The sequence below is a fragment of the Homarus americanus genome, unplaced genomic scaffold (assembly GCF_018991925.1).
Source record: "Homarus americanus isolate GMGI-L3 unplaced genomic scaffold, GMGI_Hamer_2.0 scaffold367, whole genome shotgun sequence".
Classification (NCBI taxonomy): domain Eukaryota; kingdom Metazoa; phylum Arthropoda; class Malacostraca; order Decapoda; family Nephropidae; genus Homarus; species Homarus americanus.
The window spans coordinates 1,869,521-1,895,837 of NW_024743709.1; the positions used below are offsets into that span (position 1 = coordinate 1,869,521).

General features: G+C 48.2%; 1 protein-coding gene across 1 annotated transcript in view; it reads right to left on the reverse strand.

The window, feature by feature from the left end:
- Nucleotides 1-2,098: 2,098 nt before the first annotated feature.
- Nucleotides 2,099-26,317, reverse strand: part of LOC121877436 (basic salivary proline-rich protein 2-like) — a 27,960-nt gene continuing 3,741 nt past the window's right edge. Inside the window, exon 3 of the mRNA XM_042383200.1 lies at nucleotides 2,099-3,111. Within this exon, the coding sequence (XP_042239134.1) occupies nucleotides 2,099-3,111 (1,013 nt within the window). The remainder of the gene's footprint in view (nucleotides 3,112-26,317) is intronic.

Below are 26,317 nucleotides of genomic sequence, written 5' to 3' on the forward strand. Positions count from 1 at the left end.
AATCCCTTGAGTACGATGCGTTCACTTAAGTCACAGTACTCGAGGGGCTAAATATTCCAGTCATTTAGAATCTTTAAAAAATATATTTCTTTAAATATTTCACAGATGAATTGCTTTCAATTATTCTTTTCTCACTTCTCAAAATAATAATTCCAGTGAAATAATAGTTTTTTAACTTTGTGTATCTGTGAATAAATTCGTTTTTATGAATACTTTTGAGAGCTGGTCCGTGAAGAGCTGGTCCAATATTTTTCCTCGTTCATTTGTTTTACTGGGACATATTATTACTATTATTATTATTATTATTACTATTATTATTATTATTATTATTATTATTATTATTATTATTATTATTATTATTATTATTATTATTATTACTATCACTATTATTATTATTATTTTATTATTATTATTATTATTATTATTATTATTAGTAGTAGTAGTAGTAGTAGTAGTAATAAAAACTTAATAACCCCCCTCAAAACCACAGATTAAACCTAAAGAGAAATATTAAAACTCAATTAAACTTAAACAAAATAAACCCTAATTAAACCTAAGCCCAGAGGCGTATAAAAACACACCCATTGACGGGGTATGGAGCCAGAAGCCGGACCTAAGCTGCTTATCTATCCGGCTTCTCGTGGTTTATATCTCCCACGGCCAGGTTTAATAAAGGTTTTCTATTGGTTTTTATTGTTTTTTTATATAGTTCTCGTTGTGGTTTAACATGTTGTATGAGTGTGTGTCTGGGCTCATGATGGTACAGTGTTTTAAAGGTGTTTTAAGGTTTAATCCAGGTTGACAGACAGACAGACAGATAGACAGACAGACAGACAGACAGACAGAGAGTCAGACAGACAGACAGACAGAGAGACAGACAGACAGACAGACCATCCTACTCAGCCGTGGTTATTAGCCAACATTAGCGAGTATAAGTCACACTAACAGAGGCAGCGTCACACATTAGCATATATACAATAATTAATATACGTATTTTCCGCCTGTATTAATGTGTATGAGGTGTATGATGTTGTATGAGGTGTATGTTGTATGAGGTGTATGTTGTATGAGGTGTATGTTGTATGAGGTGTATGTTGTATGAGGTGTATGAGGTGTATGAGGTGTATGTTGTATGAGGTGTATGAGGTGTATTGTTGTATGAGGTGGCGTTAAAGGAGGTGTATGTATGAGTTGTATGTTGTATGAGGTGTATGTTTGTATGAGGTGTATGAGGTGTGTTGTATGAGGTGTATGTTGTATGGAGGTGTAAGGAGGTGTATGTTGTATGAGGTGGCGTTGTATGAGGTGTATGAGGTAAATATGTTGTATGAGGTATGTTGTATGAGGTGTATGTTGTATGAGGTATGTTGTATGAGGTGTATGTTGTATGAGGTATGTTGTATGAGGTATGTTAAGATATAAGGAGGTGTATGTTGTATGAGGTGTATGAGGTGTATGAGGTGTATGTTGTATGAGGTGTATGTTGTATGAGGTGTATGTTGTATGAGGTGCATGAGGTAAAAGGTGTATGAGGTATGAGGTAAGAGGTATGACGATAGTCACATGAGGAGGGTATAAATGAGGTTGTATGGATCAGGTCAGTATTTTGTATGAATGTATGAGGCGACAACAACAGTAAACAAATACAAACAGGTCTTCAATGACAGTAAACAAACAAACAAGACCTGGAAGACCACAACAACAGTAAACAAACAAACAAACAAACAAACAAGACCTGAAGACCACAACAACAGTAAACAAACAAACAAACAAACAAACAAGACCCGGGAAGACTACAACAGTAAACAAACAAACAAACAACAAACAAACAAGACCCGGGAAGACCACAACAACAGTAAACAAACAAACAAACAAACAAACAAGACCCGAAGACCAACAACAACAGTAAACAACAAACAAACAAACAAACAAGACCCGGAAGACCACAACAACAGCAAAACAAACAAACAAACAAACAAACAAGACCTGGAAGACTACAACAACAGTAAACAAACAAACAAAACCCCAGGATAAAATGACCTAAATAAACGGGTAAGTAACTGGACAAACACACAACACTCCTGTGTGTTGAGGCACCCTAGAGGTGTAGGAGTATGATGCCCTGAGGTGAGCCCTGAGGTGAGCCCTGAGGTGAGCCCTGAGGTGACCCTGAGGAGAGCCCCCAGGTGAGCCCTGAGGTGAGCCCTGAGGTGAGCCCCTGAGGTGAGCCCTGAGGGAAAGCCCCTGAGGTGAGCCCTGAGGTGAGCCCTGAGGTGAGCTCCTGAGGTGAGCTCCTGAGGTGAGCCCTGAGGGAGAGCCCTGAGGTGAGCCCTGAGGTGAGCCCTGAGGTGAGCCCCTGAGGTGAGCCCCTGAGTGAGCTCCTGAGGTGAGCCCTGAGGTGAGCCCTGAGGTGGAGCCCCTGGAGGTGAGCCCTGGAGGAGAGCTCCTGATGAGCTCCTGAGGAGAGCCCTGGAGGTGAGCCCTGAGGTGAGCCCTGAGGAGAGCCCCAGAGGTGAGCCCTGAGGTGAGCCCCTGAGGTGAACTCCTGAGGAGAGCCCTGAGGTGAACCCCTGAGGTGAGCCCTGAGGAGAGCCCTGAGGTGAGCCCCTGAGGAGAGCCCTGAGGTGAGCCCCTGAGAGAGACCTGAGGTGAGCCCTGAGGTGACCCTGAGGAGCCCTGGAGGTGAACCCTGAGGTGAGCCCTGGAGGTGAACCCCCTGAGGTGAGCCCTGAGGTGAGCCCTGAGGAGAGCCCGAGGTGAGCTCCCCTGAGGTGAGCCCCTGAGGTGAGCCCTGAGGTGAGCCCTGAGGAGCTCCTGAGGTGAGCTCCCGAGGTGAGCCCCTGAGGTAGCCCTGAGGTGAGCCCTGAGGTGAGCCTGCAGGAGCCCCGGGAGGAGCCCCTGAGGAGAGCCCCCTGAGGTGAGCCCTGAGGTGAACCCTGAGGTGAGCTCCTGAGGAGAGCCCTGAGGTGAGCCCCTGAGGTGACCCTGAGGTGAGCTCCCAAGGAGAGTCCTGAGGTGACCCTGAGGTGAGCCCTGAGGAGCCTGAGGAGAGCCCTGAGGTGAGAGACCAGGAGAACCCTGCGGAGGGAGAGCCTCCTGGTGGTGCTGAGCCTGAGGGAAGTTGACCTGAACAAATAAGCCCTATTGTAAGGTCCCATCAGGGGTGATGAGGACAGCTGTGTGTGTGTGTGTGTGTGTGTGTGTGTGTGTGTGTGTGTGTGTGTGTGTGTGTCCTAGAGCGGCTCCTACTTGTAACTTGTGACAGATTTTGAGGTACTGACGCAGCCTTTGAAGTTTATTTGGAAATATTGGTATGAGGAGTGAAGGAGGGGGGAGGGAGAAGATGGGTAGAAGGAAGGAGGGAGAGAGGGAGATAAGGGAGATAAGGGGGGAAGGGAGGGTGGTAGATCGGTTGGTGAGGAGGGAGATAAGTGGGCAGGTGGAGAGATAGGGAGGAGGAAGGTGTGTGGTGGGGAGGTGGTGTGACCATCTTAACCAGGTCCAGGACATGTGAAGGTCTGCTGAAGGATCGATGTTGACGCTCCCTCCCTCCTTCCCTCCCTCCTTCCCTCCCTTCCTCCCACCTTCCCTCCCTCCTTCCCTCCCTCCTTCCCTCCCTCCTTCCTCACCACCATACTGTTGGAGGACACTCCCTCCCTCCCTCCCTCCCTTCCCTCCCTCCTTCCCTCCCTTCCCTCCCTCCTCCCTCTGCCACCATACTGTTTATGGGACCCTCCCTCCCCCCCTCCCTCCTTCCCTCCTCCTCCCTCCTCCCTCCTCCCTCCCTCCCCTCCCCTCCCTTCCCCTCCTCCTTCCTCCCCTTCCTCCCCTCCCTTCCCTCACCCCACCATCCTGTTGTCAGACCTCCCTCCCTCCCCCCCCTCCCTCCCTCCCTCCCTCCCCTCCCTCGCTCCCTCCTTCCTTCCCTCCTTCCCTCCTCCCTTCCTCAACACCACTATACAGCTGAGTACACTCCTGATCCCATTCAATTTGGCACTCTTAACAACCTGTACTCAGCCTGACACTCTTAACACAATCTGTACTCAACCCGACACTCGTGACCCAGTTTGTACTCAGTTTTTCTCTCGAGTCCATAAGTTTGTATCAACTTCAAGAGTTCCTGATTTGTTGTAACTCTGGGGAGAATATATCCGATTGGTTATGAAGGAGGCGGTGTGGTGAAGGATAGAGAAGGAGGCGAAGGAGAGCTTAAGAATAACATACTGTGTGTGTGTGTGACTGTCATCCCCACACGACACAAGAATCACCTACATGGTCACTTTAGGTCGACAATCTTTTCAACTACCAATAGGATTTTCACACTTCACACCCGCACTAAATATAACCCCGACCTATTAACACTATATGAAGGGGAGGAGGAGGAAGGAAGGGAGAGGAGGAAGGAAGGGAGAGGAGGAAGGAAGGGGAGAGAGGAAGGAAGGGGAGAGAGGAAGGAAGGGGAGAGAGGAAGGAAGGGGAGAGAGGAAGGAAGGGAGAGGAGAGGCGTATTACCTATTAAAATATCATACTCACTTGATTGTTTTTGGGTGTCGTTCGTATTGAGGAAAGTGTCGTTTAGTTTTAGGTTTAATAGACGACGCTTGATTGTTTTAAGGTTGTTTATATTTGGGAGAAACGTGTTTTTTCTTATATGTTCTTCAGTTCCGTAATACAGAAGATCTTTACTGACGCATAGATAGATAGATAGATAGGTAGATAGATAGATAGATAGATAGATAGACAGGTAGAAAAGCAGACAGACATACAGGCAGGTAGATCACGTGGCTCTGACTCAATGTGCCTTTCAGCAACACCTCCCTCCCCTCCCCTGACCTCTTCTACCCCTCACACACCCCTTCTCCCTCCTTCCCTCCACCCCTTCCCTTCTCTCTCCCTCCACCCCTCTCCTCCCACTCCCCTCCCCTGATTTCCTTTCTCTCTAACTCCCCCTCACTCTCCCTCACCCCTCCTCCCCCCCCCCTCACTTACATGCCTCACAAGGGCTTCAGTTCGTTCTGGATTTCCCTGACTTAGTTTTGTTGTTTTGTCTCAGCACTAGAGGTGAGGGAAGCCCCGGGGGAGCCTTAAGTAGTGAACCAAGGTGTGCAAAACACTCGATCACTCCTCTGAGTTATACTACCCGGAAGAGCCAGGTAAGTCTTGAGGTGTTAGGGACGAAACACAGGTGAACTTGGGCTGATTAAGGATGAGGTTAAGTGAATCCTACAAGGAATTAGGACGACGTTAAGTAAATCCTTGTCGGTATAGTGGCGACGTTAAGTGAATCCTTGTCGGTATAGTGGCGACGTTAAGTAAATCCTTGTCGGTATAGTGGCGACGTTAAGTAAATCCTTGTCGGTATAGTGGCGACGTTAAGTGAATCCTTGTCGGTATAGTGGCGACGTTAAGTGAATCCTTGTCGGTATAGTGGCGACGTTAAGTAAATCCTTGTCGGTATAGTGGCGACGTTAAGTGAATCCTTGTCGGTATAGTGGCGACGTTAAGTGAATCCTTGTCGGTATAGTGGCGACGTTAAGTGAATCCTACAAGGTATTTAAGAACAACTCATTAAATCGTAGAAACTCAGGTAAATTTTAGTCACCAGTTCCCTTTAAAAAATATCATATCAGTCCTGAAATCAATTCAATATTATTCACTTTCATCAACCAAATAATTCGTAAATGAAAAATTCTTGCTAAATACTGACTAATAACATCACAATTATTCATACGCGTAAAATGACAATTAAAAAGAAAGGTGAATTAGCAGGTGAATGAGGTAATTTATGGAGATGTAATTATAAAGGTACACGAACACCTGGAATTGTTGATATGAAGGTGAACATGATATAGTGATGATGATGATGATGATATTATAGTGTTGATGACCTGATGACCTGATACCTACCTGATGACCTAATGACGTACCTGATGACCTACCTGGGAAATGATGATGATGATAATAATAATGACAATAGAAGATGGCGGCCAAACTACGTGGTGACTGTAGTTAATCCCTGGGTGTGTTATGGCGTGGTTATACTTGAGGAACTAAAACTGTTGTGATGTTGTAACGAGGCTTTGTTTTATGAGGAAGAGGAGGGGGAGGAGGAGGAGGAGTGGAGGTGAAGAAAGAGGGTAAGAGGGAGGAGGAAGAGGAGGAGGAGGATGGGAGAGAGAGGAGGAGGAAGAGGAGTGGGTAAATAGGGCGAACTCTTCCTCCCTCTTCTCTTTTTAATCTTTATCTCTCCCATTTCCTCCTCTCGTTCTCTTCCTCTTCATCCCCTTTTCCCCTTCCTCCTTCCCTTTTGTCTCTCTCTTCTTTCCTCTCCTTCCTCCTCCCCCTTTTCATCTGTTTTCGCCTCCTCCTTCCTTCCCTTTCCCCTCTTTTCACCTCCTCCCTCCCCTCCTCTACCTCCCCCCTCCCTCCTCTTCTCCCCTCACCAATTAGCCTATAGGATACTTGACAGGGCAGGCAAAAATCATCTCCCCTCGCTTTACCTCTCCCCTCTCCCCTCTCCCCTCTCCCCTCTCTCTCCCCGTCCCCCTGTACCCTTCCTCTTCTCTTCCGGGTAGGGGGAAGGAAAGGGGGTGAGACGAAGTGTAAGGGGAGGAGGGGAGGGGGTGAGAGGAAGGGTATGGGAGGAGGTAAGGGGTATTGTAGGGGAAGGAGAGGGGCTGAGAGGGAAGGGAAGGGGAGGGGGTGAAGGGAAGGACCAGGGGGATGCTGTCAGCGCCTCGTCGTTCGTTTTATGAGTGAGTGATGTGAGGCGGACGTGAGCTGTGTGAGTGATGATGACCTGCCGCTAATATTCCTCAAGTCACAGCTAAAAATCTTCCAGGGAAAAGCTAAGATTATTTGAAAAAGAAAATAGTTAAATCACAGTCAAAGCTAAAAGAAAGAGTTTTTAAAGTCCACCAACCAAAGCTAAAAACCCTTCAAACAAAGCTAAGTTCCCTCAACCAAGATATAAACTATCAACCAAATATAGAATTCCCTTAACTAAAAGCTAAAATCCACCAATTTAAGCTAAAAACCCGTCTCATGTAAGCTAAAGGGGAGGGGAAGGGATGATGGGTAGAGAGGGGGAGAAGAGATGAGCGAAGGGAGGTGAGGAATGAAAGGAGAGGGGGGGGAGGAAGCAGGAGGGGGGAGGAAGGAGGGGGAGGGGGGAGGGGTTCAGGTGATCTTGTATGTATGAACACAAATAGGATGTGTCTTGTTGGGGCGGAGGTTACCTGTACCATCCTGTGCCTGGTGAGAGAGAGAGAGAGAGAGAGAGAGAGAGAGAGAGAGAGAGAGAGAGAGAGAGAGAGAGATTGTAAACTATCCTATATTACTATCCATCTTTGTGTCGTAACTGAAATGCATGAGTCAGACACACACACCATCATTATTGGCTGTGTTTTGTCGTGTTGGTGGTGTACTAAAGGGTAGACTGGCGCCGTCCACCTACGTTCCCGTCTCAGATAATCTTTAATACAACCTACGTGGCAGCCGAGTGTAGCTCAGTCCCCCCTGGCGCCGTTTTCTAAAATTGTTATTACATATTAAAAGCTGAAGCGATATATATATTTTTTTTTCGTTAAAGTTTGTTTCTTTTATTTTTTTTTTTTTACCTTTTTTATTTATTTATTTGTTTGTTTGTTTATTTAGTGGAGGTTTGTGTGTAAATTTAATAGTTGTTGGGGGTGATAATAATAATATAATAATAATAATAATAATAATAATAATAATAATAATAATAATAATAATAATAGTAACAATAACAACAACAACAACAACAACAATAACAATAACACACACACACACATATATATAATAATACACAATAATAATAATAATAATAATAATAATAATAATAATAATAATAAACTAAAAAAATAATAAAATTCACTTATGACAGGACTTACATACATACATACATACATACATATATACATACATACACACACACACACACCACTGGTAACCCGCTAAGTTTTACACCCCTAAAATATATAAAAATATAAATTTACTTAAAATCTAAATATTTTCATAGACTCATAAAAGTTTGAACGTTTAAAAGAATATTGTACATTTTTTGGTCATTTTCCTAAGGCCTCTTAAAAGTTAAATGCTCCCTCAAGTCATTTTTTCTCCTCCCTTACAACTTAAAATACTCTAAGGAATTTTTTATCACATGAGAATTATTCGTCCCTGAAAGATACAGTAAAGATTTTGTAATTGTTTTAATGTTCTGTAGTTAACTTGGGTTATAAGCGACCACTGTATCTGTTATTGTGGTGGGTAACATGTAGTGTCTTATTGGAAAGTTGAGGTATATAAAATTGTTAATGTGTTATTATTATTATTATTATTATTATTATTATTAATATTATTGTTATTATTATTATTATTATTATTATTATTTTATTATTATTATTATTATTATTGTTATTGTTATTGTTATTGTTATTATATTATTATTATTATTATTTATTATTATTATTATTATTATTATTATTATTTTGTTTGTTTATATTAAAATATCCTAAATCAACACTCAGATTACTTAGAGCCAATATACCGGGGATCAGTGTACCGGGAGGGGGCAGTACCAGTGGGTGAGGGGGGCAGGTACTGGAGGGGGCAGTGTACCAGGAGGGGGGGCAGGTACCGAGGGGGCAGTGTACCAGGAGAGGGGTACCGAGGCAGGTACTGAGGCAGTACCGAGGGGCAGTGTACCGAGGGGGCAGTGTACCGAGGCAGGAATGAGGGCAGGTACCAGTGGTGAGGGGGCAGTGTACCGGGAGGCAGGGGAGGGGCAGTGTACCAGTGGTGAGGGGGCAGTGTACCGAGGCAGGTACTGGAGGCAGTGTACCGAGGGGGCAGTGTACCGAGGGGCAGACCGGGAGGCAGTGTACCGAGGGGGCAGCACTGTACCGGGGGTGGACCAAAACGTCTACAAGTCTCACACAGTTTCCTCTCCATTGTGGAATAACATAGACAAAATTTATTGAAGGAGTTTAGTTGTGTGTGTGTGTTCTGGCTTACTACCCAGTCATAAGAGCTAACACACACACACACACACACACACACACACACACACACACACACACACACACACACACACACAACTCTCGGCACATCATTGTTACTCAGTGTGTAATAGATTTCCGATACTCCCTCCCTCTCACCTCCCTCCACTCCCTCCCTCCACTCCCTCCCTCCACTCCCTTCCTCCCCCTCCCTCCCTCCCTCCATACCTTCCCACCCTACCTACCCCTCCTTCTCCACATATCCCCTCCCTTTCTACCCTCCCACATTTCTCCAATCATTCCCTCCACCTCCTCCCACCCCACCACCTACCCCCCCTCCTCCTCACCACCCTCCTCCCTCCCACTCACCACCCCCACCTCCCCCTCCTCTCACCCACCTCCTCCTCCCACCTCACCACACCCACCCTCCTCCCCACCCCCCCCTCCCTCCCACCTCACCACCCACCCCTCCCCTCCCACCTCCTCCACCTCACCACCCACCCCCTCCCTCCTCACACCACCTCCCTCCTCCCACCTCCCACCTACCCCCTCCCTCCTCACACCTCCTCCCTCCCACCCCACCACCCACCCTCCCCTCCCACTCCCTCCTCCCTCCCCACCACACCCACCCCCTCCCTCCCACCCTCCCCTCCTCCCACCCCACCACCTCCCCCCCCTCCCACCCCACCACCCACCCTCCCTCCCACTCCCTCCTCCTCCCACCTCACCTCCTACCCTCCTCCTCCCTCCTCACCACCCACCTCCTCCTCCCTCACCTCCCTCCTCCCTCCCACCTCACCACCCACCTCCTCCCACCTCCCTCCTCCTCCCACCTCACCACCTACTCCCTCCCCTCCCTCCTCCTTCCCCTCCCTCACCACCCACCTCCCTCCTCCCTCCTTACTCCCTCCCTCCCTCCCACCTCACCACCCACCTCCCTCCTTACCCCTCCCTCCCTCCCACCTCACCACCTACCCCCTCCCTCCTTACTCCTCTATCTGGCTAATTTGACGACAGATCCTGATTCCCCGTCGCTTTGAGGAGCCGTCTACATTAATTTACTCAAGTGGTCCAGAACTGCTTTTAAAATATATTCTCTGGCATTCTGTAGTCTCGTGTGTGTGTGTGTGTGTGTGTGTGTGTGTGTTTCTGTGCAATGTAGATAAAGTTAATTCTTTCTAATATTAACGACGGTAGGGGAGAGAGAGAGAGAGAGAGAGAGAGAGAGAGAGAGAGAGAGAGAGAGAGAGAGAGAGAGAGATAGTAATCGACCCCACGACTATAGTGTGATAGTTGAAGGAGACACACACACACACACACACACACACACACACACACACACACACAACAATAATAAGAAAGAATAAAGTGAAGAAGGAAAATATGACAGAAAGAGAGAGGAAAAAAAAGGTGGACAGGAGACTGGTGGTTAAGACCTTGTTGTGCGGAGGAAGGTGGAGGAAAGGAGCTACTTTATCATGCAGTGGTCCAGGGTATGAAGGACACAAGTGCCATACTGGAGTGAATTTATTATATTTTACTTTCTTTTGTCTACACACCTGTACACTACACCTGTCTACCTGTACACTACACCTGTCTACCTGTACACTACACCTGTCTACCTGTACACTACACCTGTCTACCTGTACACTACACCTGTCTACCCAACACCACACCTGTCTACCTGTACACTACACCTGTCTACCTGCACACTACACCTGTCACCTGTAACCACACCTGCCTCTGTACACTACACCTCTCTACCTGTACACTACACCTGTCTACCTGTACACCACACCACCTGCACACCACACCTCCTGCACACACCTGTCTACCTGACACCACACCACACTACACCTGTCTACCTGTACACTACACCTGTCTACCTGTACACTACACCTGTCTACCTGCACACTACACCTTACCACACTACACCCCACCTGTACACTACACCTGTCTACCGCACTACACCTGTCTACCTGACACACACGACCACACCTGTCTACCTGTACACCACCTACCTGCACTACCCTACGACACTACACCTGTCTACCTGTACACTACACCTGTCACCTGTACACCACTGTTACCTGTACACTACACCTGTCTACCTGTACACTCTACCTGTACTACCTCTACCTACACTACACCTGTCTACCTGTACACTCACCTGTCTACCTGTACACCACACCTCTCACCTGCACACTACACCTGTCTACCTGTACACCACACCTGTCTACCTGCACACACCCCCCCTGCACACACCTCCCACCTGTACACACACCCGTCTACCTGCACACTACACCCGTCTACCTGCACACTACACCTCTCACCTGCACACACACCTGTCACCTGCACACTCCTTCACTACCACACACTACACCTGTCTACCTGTACACTACACCTGTTCACCTGCACACCACACCTGTTTACCTGTACACCACACCTGTCTACCTGCACACTACACCTACCTACACCCCTGACACTTCCACCTGACACACCGTCTACCTGACACCTTACCTGTACACACACCTGTCTACCCGACACACCCGTCTACCTGTACACTACACCTCTCTACCTGTACACCACACCTGTCTACCTGTACACCACACCTGTCTACCTGTACACCACACCCCCACCTGTACACACACCTGTCTACCTGTACACTACACCTGTCTACCACACCACACTCTGTCTACCTGTGTACCACACTACACCTGTTTACCTGTACACTACACCTGTCTACCTGTACACTATACCTGTCTACCTGTACACCACACCTGTTCACCTGTACACCACACCCACACACCACACCTACACACCACACACACACTACACCCACACACCACACCCACACACTACACCCACACACCACACACCACACCCACACACCACACCCACACACCACACCCACACCACACCCACACACCACACCACACACCACACCCACACACCACACCCACACACCACACACACACCAACACACCCACACACCACACCCACACACCACACCCACACACACACCCACACTACACCTACACACCACACCCACACACCACACTCCACACACTACACCCCTCGGAAGGGTTGTCCTACACATTCCATCCATCAACTTTAAAAGTAGAAAATCTTTATGTAGATGATAGTGAGGGCCGCCGGTCCCACTGTACCACTGTAACATGGTATCGTTGTACCACTGTAACACTGTATCATTGTACCACTCTACCATTGTACCACTGTAACACTGTATCATTGTACCACTCTACCATTGTACCAGTGTAACATTGTATCATTGTACCACTCTACCATTGTACCACTGTAACACTGTATCATTGTACCACTCTACCATTGTACCAGTGTAACATGGTATCGTTGTACCACTCTACCATTGTGGCCTTGTACCACTCTACCATTGTACCACTCTACCATTGTGGCCTTGTACCACTCTTCCATTGTACCACTGTACCATTATATCGTTGTATCAATGTACCAATGTATCATCATTGTACCAGCGTACCATAGTAACATTGTACCACTGTACCCGGTTGATGATAGTGAAGGGCTGATGGTGAGCTCTTCTGTGTGTTCCATCTTCTTCCTTCCCCCTCCTTCCCCTCCTTCCCCTCCCCCCCCCCCCCTTCTCCCCCCTTCCCCCTTCCACCAGCATGTCAGTAGGCCTACCATTCCCGCCACACAACTTCTGCATGCTAATGAAAACCGCCTCCTCTCCTCTCCTTCTCTCTCTCTTCACCTCCTCCTCCTCCTCCTCCTCCCTCCTCCTCCTCCTCCTCCTCCTCCTCCTCCTCCTCCTCCTCCTCCTCCTCCTCCTCCTCCTCCTCCTCCCTCCTCCTCCTCCTCCTCCTCCTCCTCCTCCTCCTCCTCCTCCTCCTCCCTCCGTGTATATTTTATCTCGTATATTTTACATCCGTGTGTATTTTTGGGTTTGTCAGGATACTCACCTTGTGTCGCTACACGAGAGAGAGAGAGAGAGAGAGAGAGAGAGAGAGAGAGAGAGGGTCAGGGGGCGGGTGGAGAGGTCAGCGTCGACAGCAACTAACCTCCTTCACCCATTGCCACAGGTCGACAGGTCCACAGGTCGACAGGTCCACAGGCCGACGGTGTCTCACAGGTCGGCAGGTTCACGGTCGGCAGGTTCACAGGTCGACAGGTCCACAGGGTCAGGTCCACAGGTCGGCAGGTCCACAGGTCGGCAGGTTCACAGGTCGACAGGTTCACAGGTCGGCAGGTTCACAGGTCGACAGGTCCACAGGTCGGCAGGTCCACAGGTCGACAGGTTCACAGGTCGACAGGTTCACAGGTCGGCAGGTTCACAGGTCGGCAGGTCCACGGGTAGACAGGTTCACAGGTCCAGGATGATGGCCAATTGACACACTTGTTATGGCCGGCCGCAGGGTTCTAGTTGCGTCAGTCAGCTCCATGGACGTCCAATTTGCTTGTCTGACTCACATTCCCATATACTCACTCACTCACTCACTGTCTAAATCAGTCAGTCAGTCACTCACTCTTCTAGAACTTCCATTTCCTCTCCTTGCTTCCTCCAACTCTTCCTTCCCCTCTCCTCCTCTCCTTCCCTCTCCTCCCTTTCCCTTCCTCCCCCTTATACCCCCCCTTTCCCTCTCCCTTATACCCCCCACCAGCGAGGAAGAACATCATTATTGGAACATTATTTACGAGTCTTAAAAGTACACCAAAGATTTTTACCCCAATACTTAATAAGATAAATTAAAATCAGGTGTTAAGTTAATTAAAGGTGTTAAGTTAATTACCTTCAGTCGTGTGAAAAGCTTCAGTTAGTTGTTGTTGTTAGAGTTAGTAGTTAGTTGACTTAGTGTTATTACGGTGATGTTAACTGTTAAATGAACTGTGTTGGGGTAGATAGTGAAGGAGGGGGGAGGGGTAGGGAGGAGGGAGAGTAGGGGAGGAGGAAGGGAGGAGAGGAGGAGGATGATTATATTAATGTGATGGCAAAGAGATGAGGATTGAAGGATGATAGATAGATAGATGGATAGATAGATAGATTGATAGATAGACACAAACGACCATTCACTACGTGCACACACACACACACACACACACAACACACACACACACTCTCTACCCTAACTTATACTAACCTACCCTAGTCCTGACCTACCTACCCTAGACTGACCTGACCTACCCTAGACCTGACCTGACCTACCCTAGACCTGCTGACCTGACCTACCCTAGTCCTGACTGACCTACTCCTAGACCTGACCTGACCCACCCTAGTCCTGACCTGACCCACCCTAGTCCTGACCTGACCTACCCTAGACCTGACCTGACCTACCCTAGTCCTGACCTGACTCGACCCAAGGCCTGACCTACCCTAGTCCTGACCTGACCTTCCCTAGACCTGCTGACCTACCCTAGGCCTGACCTACCCTAGTCCTGACCTGACCTACCCTAGACCTGACCTACCCTAGTCCTGACTCACCCACCCTAGTCCTGACCTGACCTACCCTAGGCCTGACCTACCCTGGTCCTGACCTGACCACCCTAGACCTGACCTGACCTACCCAAGGCCTACCACCCTAGTCCTAACCTGACCTACCCTAGACCTGACCTGACCACCCAAGGCCTGACCTACCCTAGTCCTACCTGACCTACTCCAGACCTGACCTACTCTAGGCCTGACCTACCCTTGGTCCTGACCTGACTCCACTCAGGACCTGACCTACCCTAGTCCTGACCTGACCTACCCTAGGCCTGACCCACCCTAGTCCTGACCTGACCTACCCTAGACCTGACCTGACCTACCCAAGTCCTGACCTACCCTAGTCCTAACCTGACCTACCCTAGACCTGACCTGACCTACCCAAGGCCTGACCTACCCTAGTCCTGACCTGACCTACCCAAGGCCTGACCTACCCTAGTCCTGACCTGACCTACCCTAGACCTGACCCACCAAGGCCTGACCTACCCTAGTCCTGACCTGACCTACCCTAGACCTGACCTACCCTAGGCCTGACCTACCCTAGGCTTGGATCGTGTCATCTGACTCTGGTTTCCGGCGATCTTTTTATCTGTGTTTTGATTGGCTGTAAAACCACTAATTACAGTAGAGTCTATAGGGAGACGTGTGTGTGTGTGTGTGTGTGTGTGTGTGTGTGTGTGTGTGTGTGTGTGTGTGTGTGTGTGTGTGTGTGTGTGTGTGTGTGTGTGTGTGTGTGTGTGTGTGTGTGGGTGTGTGTGTGTGTGGTGTGTGTGTGTGTGGGTGTGTGGTCCTGTCCCACTATGAGGCGGTGGGAAGGACACACACACACACACACACACACACACACACAGGAGTGCCTTGGGAGGGAATGAGGAAGAGGAGGAAGAAAAGTAAAAGAGTGGGAATATGGAAGAGGAGGAGAAGGGAAGGTTGAGAGGATAGAAGGGAAGTAGAAGAAGAAGAAGAAGAAGCGAAGAATAACAAGAAAGAATAATGAGAAAGATGTAGAGCACGAGGAGGAGCAGTAGAAAGAAGAATTAGAAGGAGAAAGTAAAGGATGGAAGAATAAAGAACCAATGATAAAGAGAGAGAGAGGGGAGAGAGAGAGAGAGAGAGAGAGAGAGAGAGAGAGAGAGAGACCTCCACTACTCTGGCGGCCTGGAGTTAAAAATCGATGAATAAGAACAAAGTGTTAAAACCGTTTGATGTCGAACACTTAACAGGATTATGGTTTAAGAACCTTTAGCATGGTGGTTTAACACTGCTAGCATGGTGGTTTAACACTGCTCCCATGGTGGTTTAACACTGCTAGCATGGTGGTTTAACACTGCTCCCCATGGTGTTTTAACACTGCTAGCATGGTGGTTTAACACTGCTCCCATGGTGGTTTAACACTGCTAGCATGGTGGTTTAACACTGCTAGCATGGTGGTTTAACACTGCTACCATGATGGTTTAACACTGCTAGGACACTTAAGACATTTTTACCGTATCCAATAACAAGGTTACAGGGATGATACATAAATTGGTCCTGGGGAGTGACACATGGGGGTGATACAGGGGTGAGACAGGGGGGTGATACAGGGGTGATACAGGGAGTGACACATGGGGGTGATACAGGGGGTGACACAGGGGGGTGATACAGGGGTGACACATGGGGTGATACAGGGGTGAGACATGGGGGTGATAGAAAGTGACACATGGGGGATAATACAAGGGATACAGGATGACATACATAGGGGTTGATATATGGAGTGGACACTAAAGGATTACTGTATGATTATAGAGGTGAGACAGTATATAGGACACAATGTGGAGATATAAAGGATGATGATGATCACAATAAGGGGTGATGATAGAGGGGATGATATGATGATGAGGATGATAAGGGATGATGATGACACATGTAAAGGATGATAGAGGAGGAGAGAGAGAGAGAGAGGGGGTAGTGAATAGATGGATTGAAGAGAGATGGAGGTGAAGGGAAGAGTAAGAAATAATGAAATGATAAAGATAAAGAAGTGAAATGATAAACAGGAGATAGTGATTAAGAGGAAACAACAGTGTGACGCTATTGACCTTTAGCTGTGTCTGTCTGTCTGTCTGTCTCTATATACATGTTTCTGTCTCGTTTTGCTCTCTTTCTCTGTCTGTTTGTTTGTCTTTCTGTCTGTCAGTTTGTGTATGTATTTATATTTCTCTCTATCGCTTTTTTCTGTCTGTCTGTCTGTCTGTCTGTCTGTCTGTCTGTGTAGCTTATGTCCGACCGTTTGTCTGTCTGTTTACCTAACTGTCCGTCATATGACTGTCAGGAGAGGTGTGATGACTGTCATCCTCACCTGTCAGTAACAGCGACGCCTCCTGTGAACTGGGGCTGTCTGCTGGTACCGGGGCTGTCTGCTGTACCGGGGCTGTCTGCTGTTGTATCGGGGTTGTAAAAAGAATGTAATTGAAAGTTCCTCACCTCTCACCTCACCCCCTCACCTCTCACCTCTCACCTCTCATCTCTACCATAACAATGATGTCTACCCCAATATTTTCCCAACAAACTTTCTGGAGACAAAAGGGGGGGGGGAGAAGGGAAGGGGGGAAGGGAAGGAGGGGGAGGAAGGAGGGGGGGGAGGAAGGAATGAGGGGGTTGAGGGGAGTTTTACATAAAGTTCGACCTAAAAGAAACCTATTTTTCCTCTCGTGTTGGTGTCCCGGCATACCACTGTCTCGCCTCCACACATTCTTCCCTCTCGTGAAAGTTGTCGAGAGTTTTTGTGTCGATGGAATTGGAATTTTGGCGCCGAGGTTCATAGTGGCTGCTAAGAGGTGACGTTCAGTATTTCATGTTTATGTTGAAGAGTTCTGTCTATGTAAATGACTCACTAACTTTTTAATTAAATATCTCTCTATCTCTATCTATCTCATTTCCTCAACTTAAATTTAAAATACATCTTTATTTGGGTCACCTTTGGGAATGGAGCCACCACTGGAAATGATGCCACCACTAGGAATGAGGCCACTAGGAATGATGCCACCACTAGGAATGAGGCCACTAGGAATGATGCCACCACTAGGAATGAGTCCACTAGGAATGGAACCATCATTCCTGTGGCCGTAAATATGTGATCTGAACCTGTGTGTCAATATCCCTCGGCGTTTTAGAGATGTAGCTCTTTAAAATTCCCATTCCCATTCCCATTTCAGAATTCTGTATGGATTCAAGCGTAAAAAAATTTGATGAAAAAAACCAGTTCTTCCGGTTGGTCAGTCAGTCAGTTAGTTACGACCTTAACCACACACACACACACACACACACACACACACACACATATATATATATATACATATATATATATATATATATATATATATATATATATATATATATATATATATATATATATATATATATATATATATATATATAGTAGTCTGGTTAATTTAGGTGGTCATGTTAGGTGCTTTAGGTCAGTTGAGGTTCACATTAGGTCAGGTGCTTCAGGCATTATATTAACGTGACTTCTTGACCCTCGTAATCCACACATGTAGTCCTTCCATCTCTGGCCTTCACGCTGCCGACCTGTACCTGTTCTGTACCTGACCTGTACCTGTGCACTTTTCTGTAATGAATCTTCCTTGTCAACGTACTTATATCAACCCCATCTTTGCCCTTCACATACAGTACCCCATCCACCTTCAGTACCTCCCCACCATGCCCTTCACACACCCCATCCACCTTAGTACCTCCCCACCATGCCCTCACACACCCATCCACTATGTAACCACCACCCCATCCACCTCAGTACCTCCCACCATGCCCTTCACACACCCCATCCACCTTCAGTACCTCCCCACCATGCCCACACACCCCATCCACCTCAGTACCTCCCCACCATGCCCTTCACACACCCATCCACCCAGTCCCCCACCATGCCCTTCACACACCCCATCCACCTCAGTACCTCCCCACCATGCCCTTCACACACCCCATCCACCTTAGTACCTCCCACCATGCCCTTCACACACCCCATCCACCTAGCCCACCATGCCACACACCCATCCACCTCAGTACCTCCCACCATGCCCTACACACCCCATCCACCCAGTACCTCCCACCATGCCCTTCACACACCCCATCCACCTTCAGTACCTCCCCACCATGCCCTTCACACACCCCATCCACCTCAGTCCCCACCATGCCCTACACACCCCATCCACCTTCAGTACCTCCCCACCATGCCCTTCACACACCCCCATCCACCTCAGTACCTCCCCACCATGCCCTTCACACACCCCATCCACCTTCAGTACCTCCCCATCCCCTGTCATTTATCACCTGGAGATGAAGGGGACGACTAACGACCCTTCATGGTGGTCGACGAAGCTCTGAATCACCGCAATATTATCCTGCCTTAATCTTCTCTTTCCATTAAATTCGACCTTCTTACTACTACTCCTCCTCCTCTTCTTCTTCTTCTTCTTCTTCTTCTTCTTCTTCTTCTTCTTTCTTTCTTCTTTCTTTGTTCTTGTTCTTGTTCTTGTTCTTTCTTTTGTTGTTCTTGTTCTTGTTTTTCTTGTACTTCTCTTTTGTTGTTGTTGTTGCTTCTTCTTCCATCCCGTTCTCTTCTTCAACTCCATCTTCCTTCTCTTCCTCATTCTTCTTCTTCTTCTTCTTTTTGCTGTTGTTGTTGTTAGGTTAGGTTTACTGATGAAGAGAGAGAGAGAGAGAGAGAGAGAGAGAGAGAGAGAGAGAGAGAGAGAGGACCTGGTAATGTGTTGAGTGTGTACAGTGCCTCGGGCGGCCTGGCACCTGTCACTGTTAGGAGACACTCGCTGACCTTCTCTCTTGTCATGCCAGCGGCTCTCATTCTCACCAGGCAGCACCAGAAGGTCCCCAGGCAGCACGTGTCCGTGGATGGGGAAGGACGGGAGTGGGGTTCGTGTCCGTGGATGATATTGATAGCATCTATAGAGTCCGTGGATAAATACCATACATAAGTAACACTGATCTTCTCAATATCCGTCCGTCCGTTATAATATCTTTTAAGTACATAATCACGGACAGTCAACGTACTTTTTATTTATTTCTTTTTCCTATCCTTTCACTTTCTATTGGGAGAGAGAGAGAGAGTCAGGTCTTTTGTGCGTGACTTTCTTCATTAAAAATAGTGAAAGGTGCCTCTCCTACCTGGTGTTGAGTCAGGTGTTGTTGTTTACTCTACTCGTCTCTTACCTGTGCGTGTACACCTTCACTCACTCACTGATTGATTGATCGATACATGTATTAACTAACTGACTGACTGATTGACTGACTGATTGACTGATTGACTGACTGACTGACTGACCGACTGACTGATTGACTGACTGACTCACCGACTGACTGACTGACTGACTGACTGACTGACTGATTGACTGATTGACTGACCACTGACTCACTGATCTGACTGACTGACTGACTGACTGACTCACTGACTCACTGACTGATTGGATGACTGACTGACTGATTGACTGTCTGACTGACTGATTGACTGATTGACTGATTGACTGACTGACTGACTGGATCGATTGACTGACTGACTCACTGATTGATTGACTGACTTTACTGACTGACTGACTGACTGATTGACTGATTGACTGACTGAATTGACTGATTATTGACTGACTGACTGATTGACTGACTGACTGACTGACTGACTGACTGATTGACTCACTGACTCACTGATTGACTGACTCACTGACTGACTGACTGACTGACTGATCACTGACTGATTGACTGATTGACTGACTGACTGACTGACTGAATGACTGACTGACTGACTACTGACTGCTTGACTGATTGACTGACTGACCGATTGACTGACTGACTGACTCACCACTGGTTGACTGACTGATTGACTGTTTGACTGACTGACTGATTGACTGACTGACTGACTGACTGACTGATTGACTGACTGACTGACTGACTGATTGACTGACTGACTGATTGACTGACTGACTCACTGGTTGACTTGACTGACTGACTGATTGACTGACTGACTGCTGACTGATACCTGATTGACTGACTGACTGACTCACTGACTGACTGGACTCTACTGACTGACTGACTGACACATTCTTCCCTCTCTCTCCTCCTTTACCCCCCCCTTTTCTCCCTGCCCCTCTCCCCCAGGGCAGGAGAGGTGTCAGGCGGGAGGTCACCTGCACCTGCCCTTCTCCTCCCCGCCAGGCAGGTGCGGTCGGGTATGCAAGTGCCATTGCACAAGTTTTATGGAGAAAGCCATGAATCTGTTTTTATCAACAACTCTGGTAGTACAGGACAACCAGCCTTCTCCCCACCCTCCCCTTCTCCCTCCCCTCACCTTCATATTTGTTTCAGTATATCATTACCACCACCACCACTCCATCATCACCCCACTCCACCACCCCACTCCATCACTCCCCACTCACTCCATCATCCACTCCTTTACCTCACCTCACCCCTCTCTCCCCAAACAAAGACTTAAAGGAGCTAAGTTCGACTTCTGTCTGCCTGGCCTGTCATTTCATTGAACCCCGCCAATAAGAGTTGAGTGTTAGTGACGACGCCTTCTGATTGGTCAACTCTTTCCTCATTGATGCTCTCACGAACCGCCAGCCAATAGAGGGCGAGTATGCAGGGACGTACTGCTTCCTTATTGGTCAATTCTACTGGGTTGACTTGTAAAGATAATTAAAATGACTATTAAGAAAAAATATACAGTACAGGTGACGTAATACACAAAGGTAATTAATAAAACTTTAGGTAAAATGTGACGTAATGATGACGTATTACGCAAAAGGTAATTAATATGACTTCAGGGGCATATTTACCTGCCTGATGCTATTACCAACAAGATATCATTAATTTAACTTATTTATTTAGACTAATATTACACTAATTATAATTTACCTGTCGTGTGGCTAGTGGCAGTAATGAGGAGGGACTTGGTGACAGGGTGAGAGGAAGGATGATAGGAATGGTGGGGAGAGTAAAGAGATGTAGGGTGAGAGGAAGGAGGAGTTAGGTGAGGAAGATGGTAGAAGAGATAGGATAAGATGAGAGGAAGGAGGTGAGTTAGGGGTGAGAGGAAGGAGAGGAAGGGTGAGGGAGGTTAGGGTGAGAGAGGAAGATGGTGTAGGGGGAGGAAGGAGGTGTCAGGGTGAGAGGAAGGAGGAGTTAGGGTGAGGGGGAAATGATGTTAGAGTGAGAGGAAGGATGTTAGGGTGAGAAGGAGGTGTTAGGGGTGAGAGGAAGGAGTGTTAGGGTGAGAGGAAGGATGTTAGGGTGGAGAGGAAGGAGGGTAGGGGTGAGAAGGAGGTTAGAGTGAGAGGAAGGAGGTAAGAAGGAGTGGAGGTAAGAAGGTGGAGAGAGGAGTTAGGGTGAGAGGAAGGATTAGGGAGAGGAAGGATAAGGGTGAGAGGAAGAGGTAAGAGGGTGAAAGAGGGTGAGAAGGAGGTAAAGGATGAGATAATGAGAAGAAAAGGAGGTGTTAGGGGTGAGAGGAAGAGGTGGTAGGGTGAGGAAGGAAGGAGGAGAGTGAGAGGAAGGAGGTGTTAGGGTGAGGAGGAAGGAGGTGTTAGGGGTGAGAGGAGGTGTTAGGGTGAGAGGAAGGATAGAGAGGAAGGATAAGGAGAGGAAGGAGGTGTTAGTGAGGAAGATGTTAGAGTGAGAGAAGATGTTAGGGGTAAATGTTGAGAGTAGAAGGAGTGTTAGGGTGAGAGGAAGGAGGTGTTAGGGTGAGAGGAAGGAGGTGTTAGGGTGAACGTGGCAGCAACACCCTTCTCTCACCCTCATGTTTACGGCACCATAATGTTGTCTTAGCGACCAACCCGCCACGCCCGTCCCTAAGACCTCTCCTGCCACTGGTCTTGAGGTCTTAGTGGGCTGGCAGGGGCATCTGGCAAGGGGCTGGTGGCAGGGTTAAGAAACACACTATGTGGTCATCGAGAGAGGCGGGATTGGCTGGGGCTGGACAAGGAGCCAATCATAGTCCAAGACATTGAGAGAGGTGTGTGATTGGTTTGTATTGTAGGACACTGAGGACATCACAGGCCTGCATCGAAAGAAGCTTGTGATTGGTTGGTACTGTAGGACACAAGGAGCCAATCATATTCCTAGACATTGAGAGAGACGTGTGATTGGTGGCCAATTCGTAGAGAGGTGATTGGTTGGTACTGTAGGACACAAGGAGCCAATCTCTGGTCTGATCATCGAGAGAGACGTGTGATTGGTTGGTACTGTTAGACACAAAGAGCCAATCACAGTCCTAGATATTGAGAGAGGTGTGTGATTGGTTGGTACTGTAGGACACAAGGAGCCAATCACTGGTCTGATCATCGAGAGAGACGTGTGATTGGATGGTACTGTAGGACATAAGGTCAATCACTGACCTCAGCCAATGGAATGGATAGGTGGTGAGGCTGGTTGTAAAACTTTGATTGTGACTCACCTGTCGTCACCAGCCTGACCACACATTCTTTCTTCTTCTTCTTCTTTCTTTATTATTATTATTATTATTATTATTTTAACATTATATATTAACCATCTATACTTCACCCTCTCCTCCTCCTCCTCCTCCTCCTCTCCCTTATCGTGTGGCGGCATCTGTTCACTATATACAATAAGTGTGTCTCCAGGTGTATCAGATGTTGTCATGGCAACCATAGCATCATACCTAAAACAATAAGACTTGTTGACTGATGAATCCTCTACCCTCATACTGCCTCCTTCACTCCTCCTTCCTCCTGCTACTCTTCCTCACTCTTCCTCCTCTTCCTCCCCTCCCTTCTTCTTTCTCTCCTCCCTCTCTCTCCTCTCTCATCCCCTTCCTTTCCTCCTTCCTCCTTGTTTCGACACTCACATTTCTCATCCTCCTTTCCTCCTCTTTCATTCCTTCTTTCCTCCATCCTCACATTATCTTCCTTATTTTTCTCCTCCCTATCCTCCCTCCTCCCTCCCTCCTTGTCCTGCCCCCCAGCACCTCCCTGTCCTCCAGCACCTCCCCTTGTCCTCCAGCACCTCCCCTTGTCCTCCTCCAGCACCTCCCTTGTCCCCCAGCACCTCCCCTTGTCCTCCAGCACCTCCCTTGTCCCCCAGCACCCCCCTGTCCTCCAGCACCTCCCCTTGTCTCCCAGCACCTCCCCTGTCCCCAGCACCCCCCTATCCCCAAGCACCTCCCCTTGTCCTCCAGCACCTCTGTCCTCCAGCCCCCCTTGTCCTCCAGCACCTCCCTTGTCTCCACCACCACCTCCCCTGTCCTCCAGCACCCCCCTTGTCGCACCCTCCCTTGCCCTCCAGCACCTCTCAGGCGAAACACACACAGCCACACAAACACCAGTTACTACATTCCCAGGCACACACTATCCTGCCCACCACACCACTCACCCACCCGCCCACCACACACCACCTCACCCTGCCCACCACACACACACCACCCACTCCCACCCACTCAACACTCCCACCCGCCCACACACACACCCACTCCCACTCACCCCCACTAACACCACCCCACCACCAACACCCACTCCCCACCTGCTCGTTCCAGCACCCTTGTATCTATGAGGGCGGGGAGGGCTGGGATGTACCTGTAAGGGCGGGGGGGGGCTGGGATGTACCTGTAAGGGCGGGGAGGCTGGGATGTACCTGTAGGGCGGGAGGGCTGGGATGTACCTGTAAGGGCGGGGGAGGCTGGGATGTACCTGGGGGGGGGCGGGGGGGCTGGGGTTACCTGTAAGGCGGGAGGGCGGGATATACCTGTAAGGGGAGGGCTGGGGACCTGTGGAGGGGAGGGCTGGGGTGTACCTGTAAGGGCGGGGAGGGCTGGGGATGGCGGGGTGGAGGGGATGGGCGGAACCACACAGAAATCAATACTCTGCACCTCACTACTACCGCCGCCACCGCTATACTGCTACTACTGGACAAAACTCGCGGACATAATTGGTCAATACTCTTGGACAAAACTATTGAATATAATTGAACATATTCTTGGACAAAATTCCTAAACAAAACTAAACAAAACCCCTGGACAAAAATTCAAGACAAAACTCCTGGATAAAATTGAACGAACTTCCAAGACATAATTGGACAAAACTCGTGGACAAAATGTGCCACCATCACCATCATCGGCTCCTGGTCTTGAAAGTGTCCTGGCAGGATTATCGATGGTCTCGTCAACTGTGTAACGGCCATCAGAGAGAGAGAGAGAGGAGAGAGAGAGAGAGAGAGAGAGAGAGAGAGAGAGAGGGGGGGGACTGCTGTGAGATGTTAAACTGTGATCAGCTCAGTAAGGAAAGACATGCATGAAGGGAGGAAGGAGAGTATGTAGAGGTGAGGGAGATGAGAGAGAGAAGGAAGGAAGGAAGGAAGGAAAGGGGGAAGGATAAAAGGCTGAGGAACGGTATAATAAGGGAGGAGATGTGTGATGATGGATGATATCTCTCTCCTTCCTTCTTTCTTTCTCTCTCTCTCTCTCTCATACCCACCATCTCACTACCTCCTAGCTACACCCATACACCCTATACTGATATATGTATACTGTATATATTTTAACATAAACAAGAAGATTTATAATGGTTGTCTGGTGTATGTGTCAGGTGTATGTATCAGGTGTATGTATCAGGTGTATGATAGTCCCCTCAGACGTACTACTGCCTGAGACATTCTAGTAGAGAGAGAGAGAGAGAGAGAGAGAGAGAGCAATATGTTATGAATTATGATAATAGTAATCAGGTATAACTCAGGTGAGCTTATAATTAGAATTGAGGAATGCTTTTTATCTATTTATTATGTATATTGTCACCTGGCGGGAAGTGGCGGTGCTGTGGCCCAGGTGGCTTAATGTGTGTTGGCCCAGCTGTGTTTACTGTGTGGGCCCAGCTGGTTTACTGTGTAGTGAGCCCAGCTGTTTACTGTGTTGTAGCCCAGCTGGTTTATCTGGGTTGTGGTCAGCTGGTTTATCTGTGTTGTGGCCCAGCTGGTTTTATGTGTTGTGGCCCAGCTGGTTTAGCATTGTGGCAGGGGCTCAGCTGGTTTTTACTGTGTTGTGCCCAGCTGGTTTACTGTGTTGTGGCCCAGCTGGTTTACTGTGCATGGCCCAGCTGGTTGACCCCTGGCTGTCTCCCCAAGCAATACCTCTGGGACCTACATTTCTTTTAGTCTATTCGTCAAGCTTCCTATTGTTCTTGCGAGAGAGAGAGGAGAGAGAGAGAGAGAGAGAGAGAGAGAGAGAGAGAGAGAGAGAGAGAGAGAGAGAGAGAGACTGAGGAGGGCTAATCAAACTCCCATTTCTCTGAGTGTTGTCCTGCCACCACCCCATTCTCAACACTACCTCCTCACTCCCCTCACCATCCTCCCAATCTTGCTACCACCATCACCACCATCTTCTCGGCTGGACTCAATTAAAGTTTCATTTGACCTGACAGATACATGATGCTCCCCTGGGACCCTACGCCTGGCGGAACAGACAACACAACAGTTAAAAGGAAACCGCACCTGGCATAAAGGTTTCTGAGAACATAGAGACCACTGGCTTAACCCTTTGAGTACGAGAAATTAAAGAACGGGGTCACTAAACATTTGATGGAATACAAACCTTAATAACCTCGGTATAAACGATTCGGTAGATCACTAGAGACCACAGAAACCGCTGGATTAAACAAACACACCTGCCTCCCTGAGCACTAGAGACCACAGAAACCGCTGGATTAAACAAACACCTGCCTCCCTGAGCACTAGAGACCACAGAAACCGCTGGATTAAACTACACACCTGCCTCCCTGAGCACTAGAGACCACAGAAACCGCTGGATTAAACA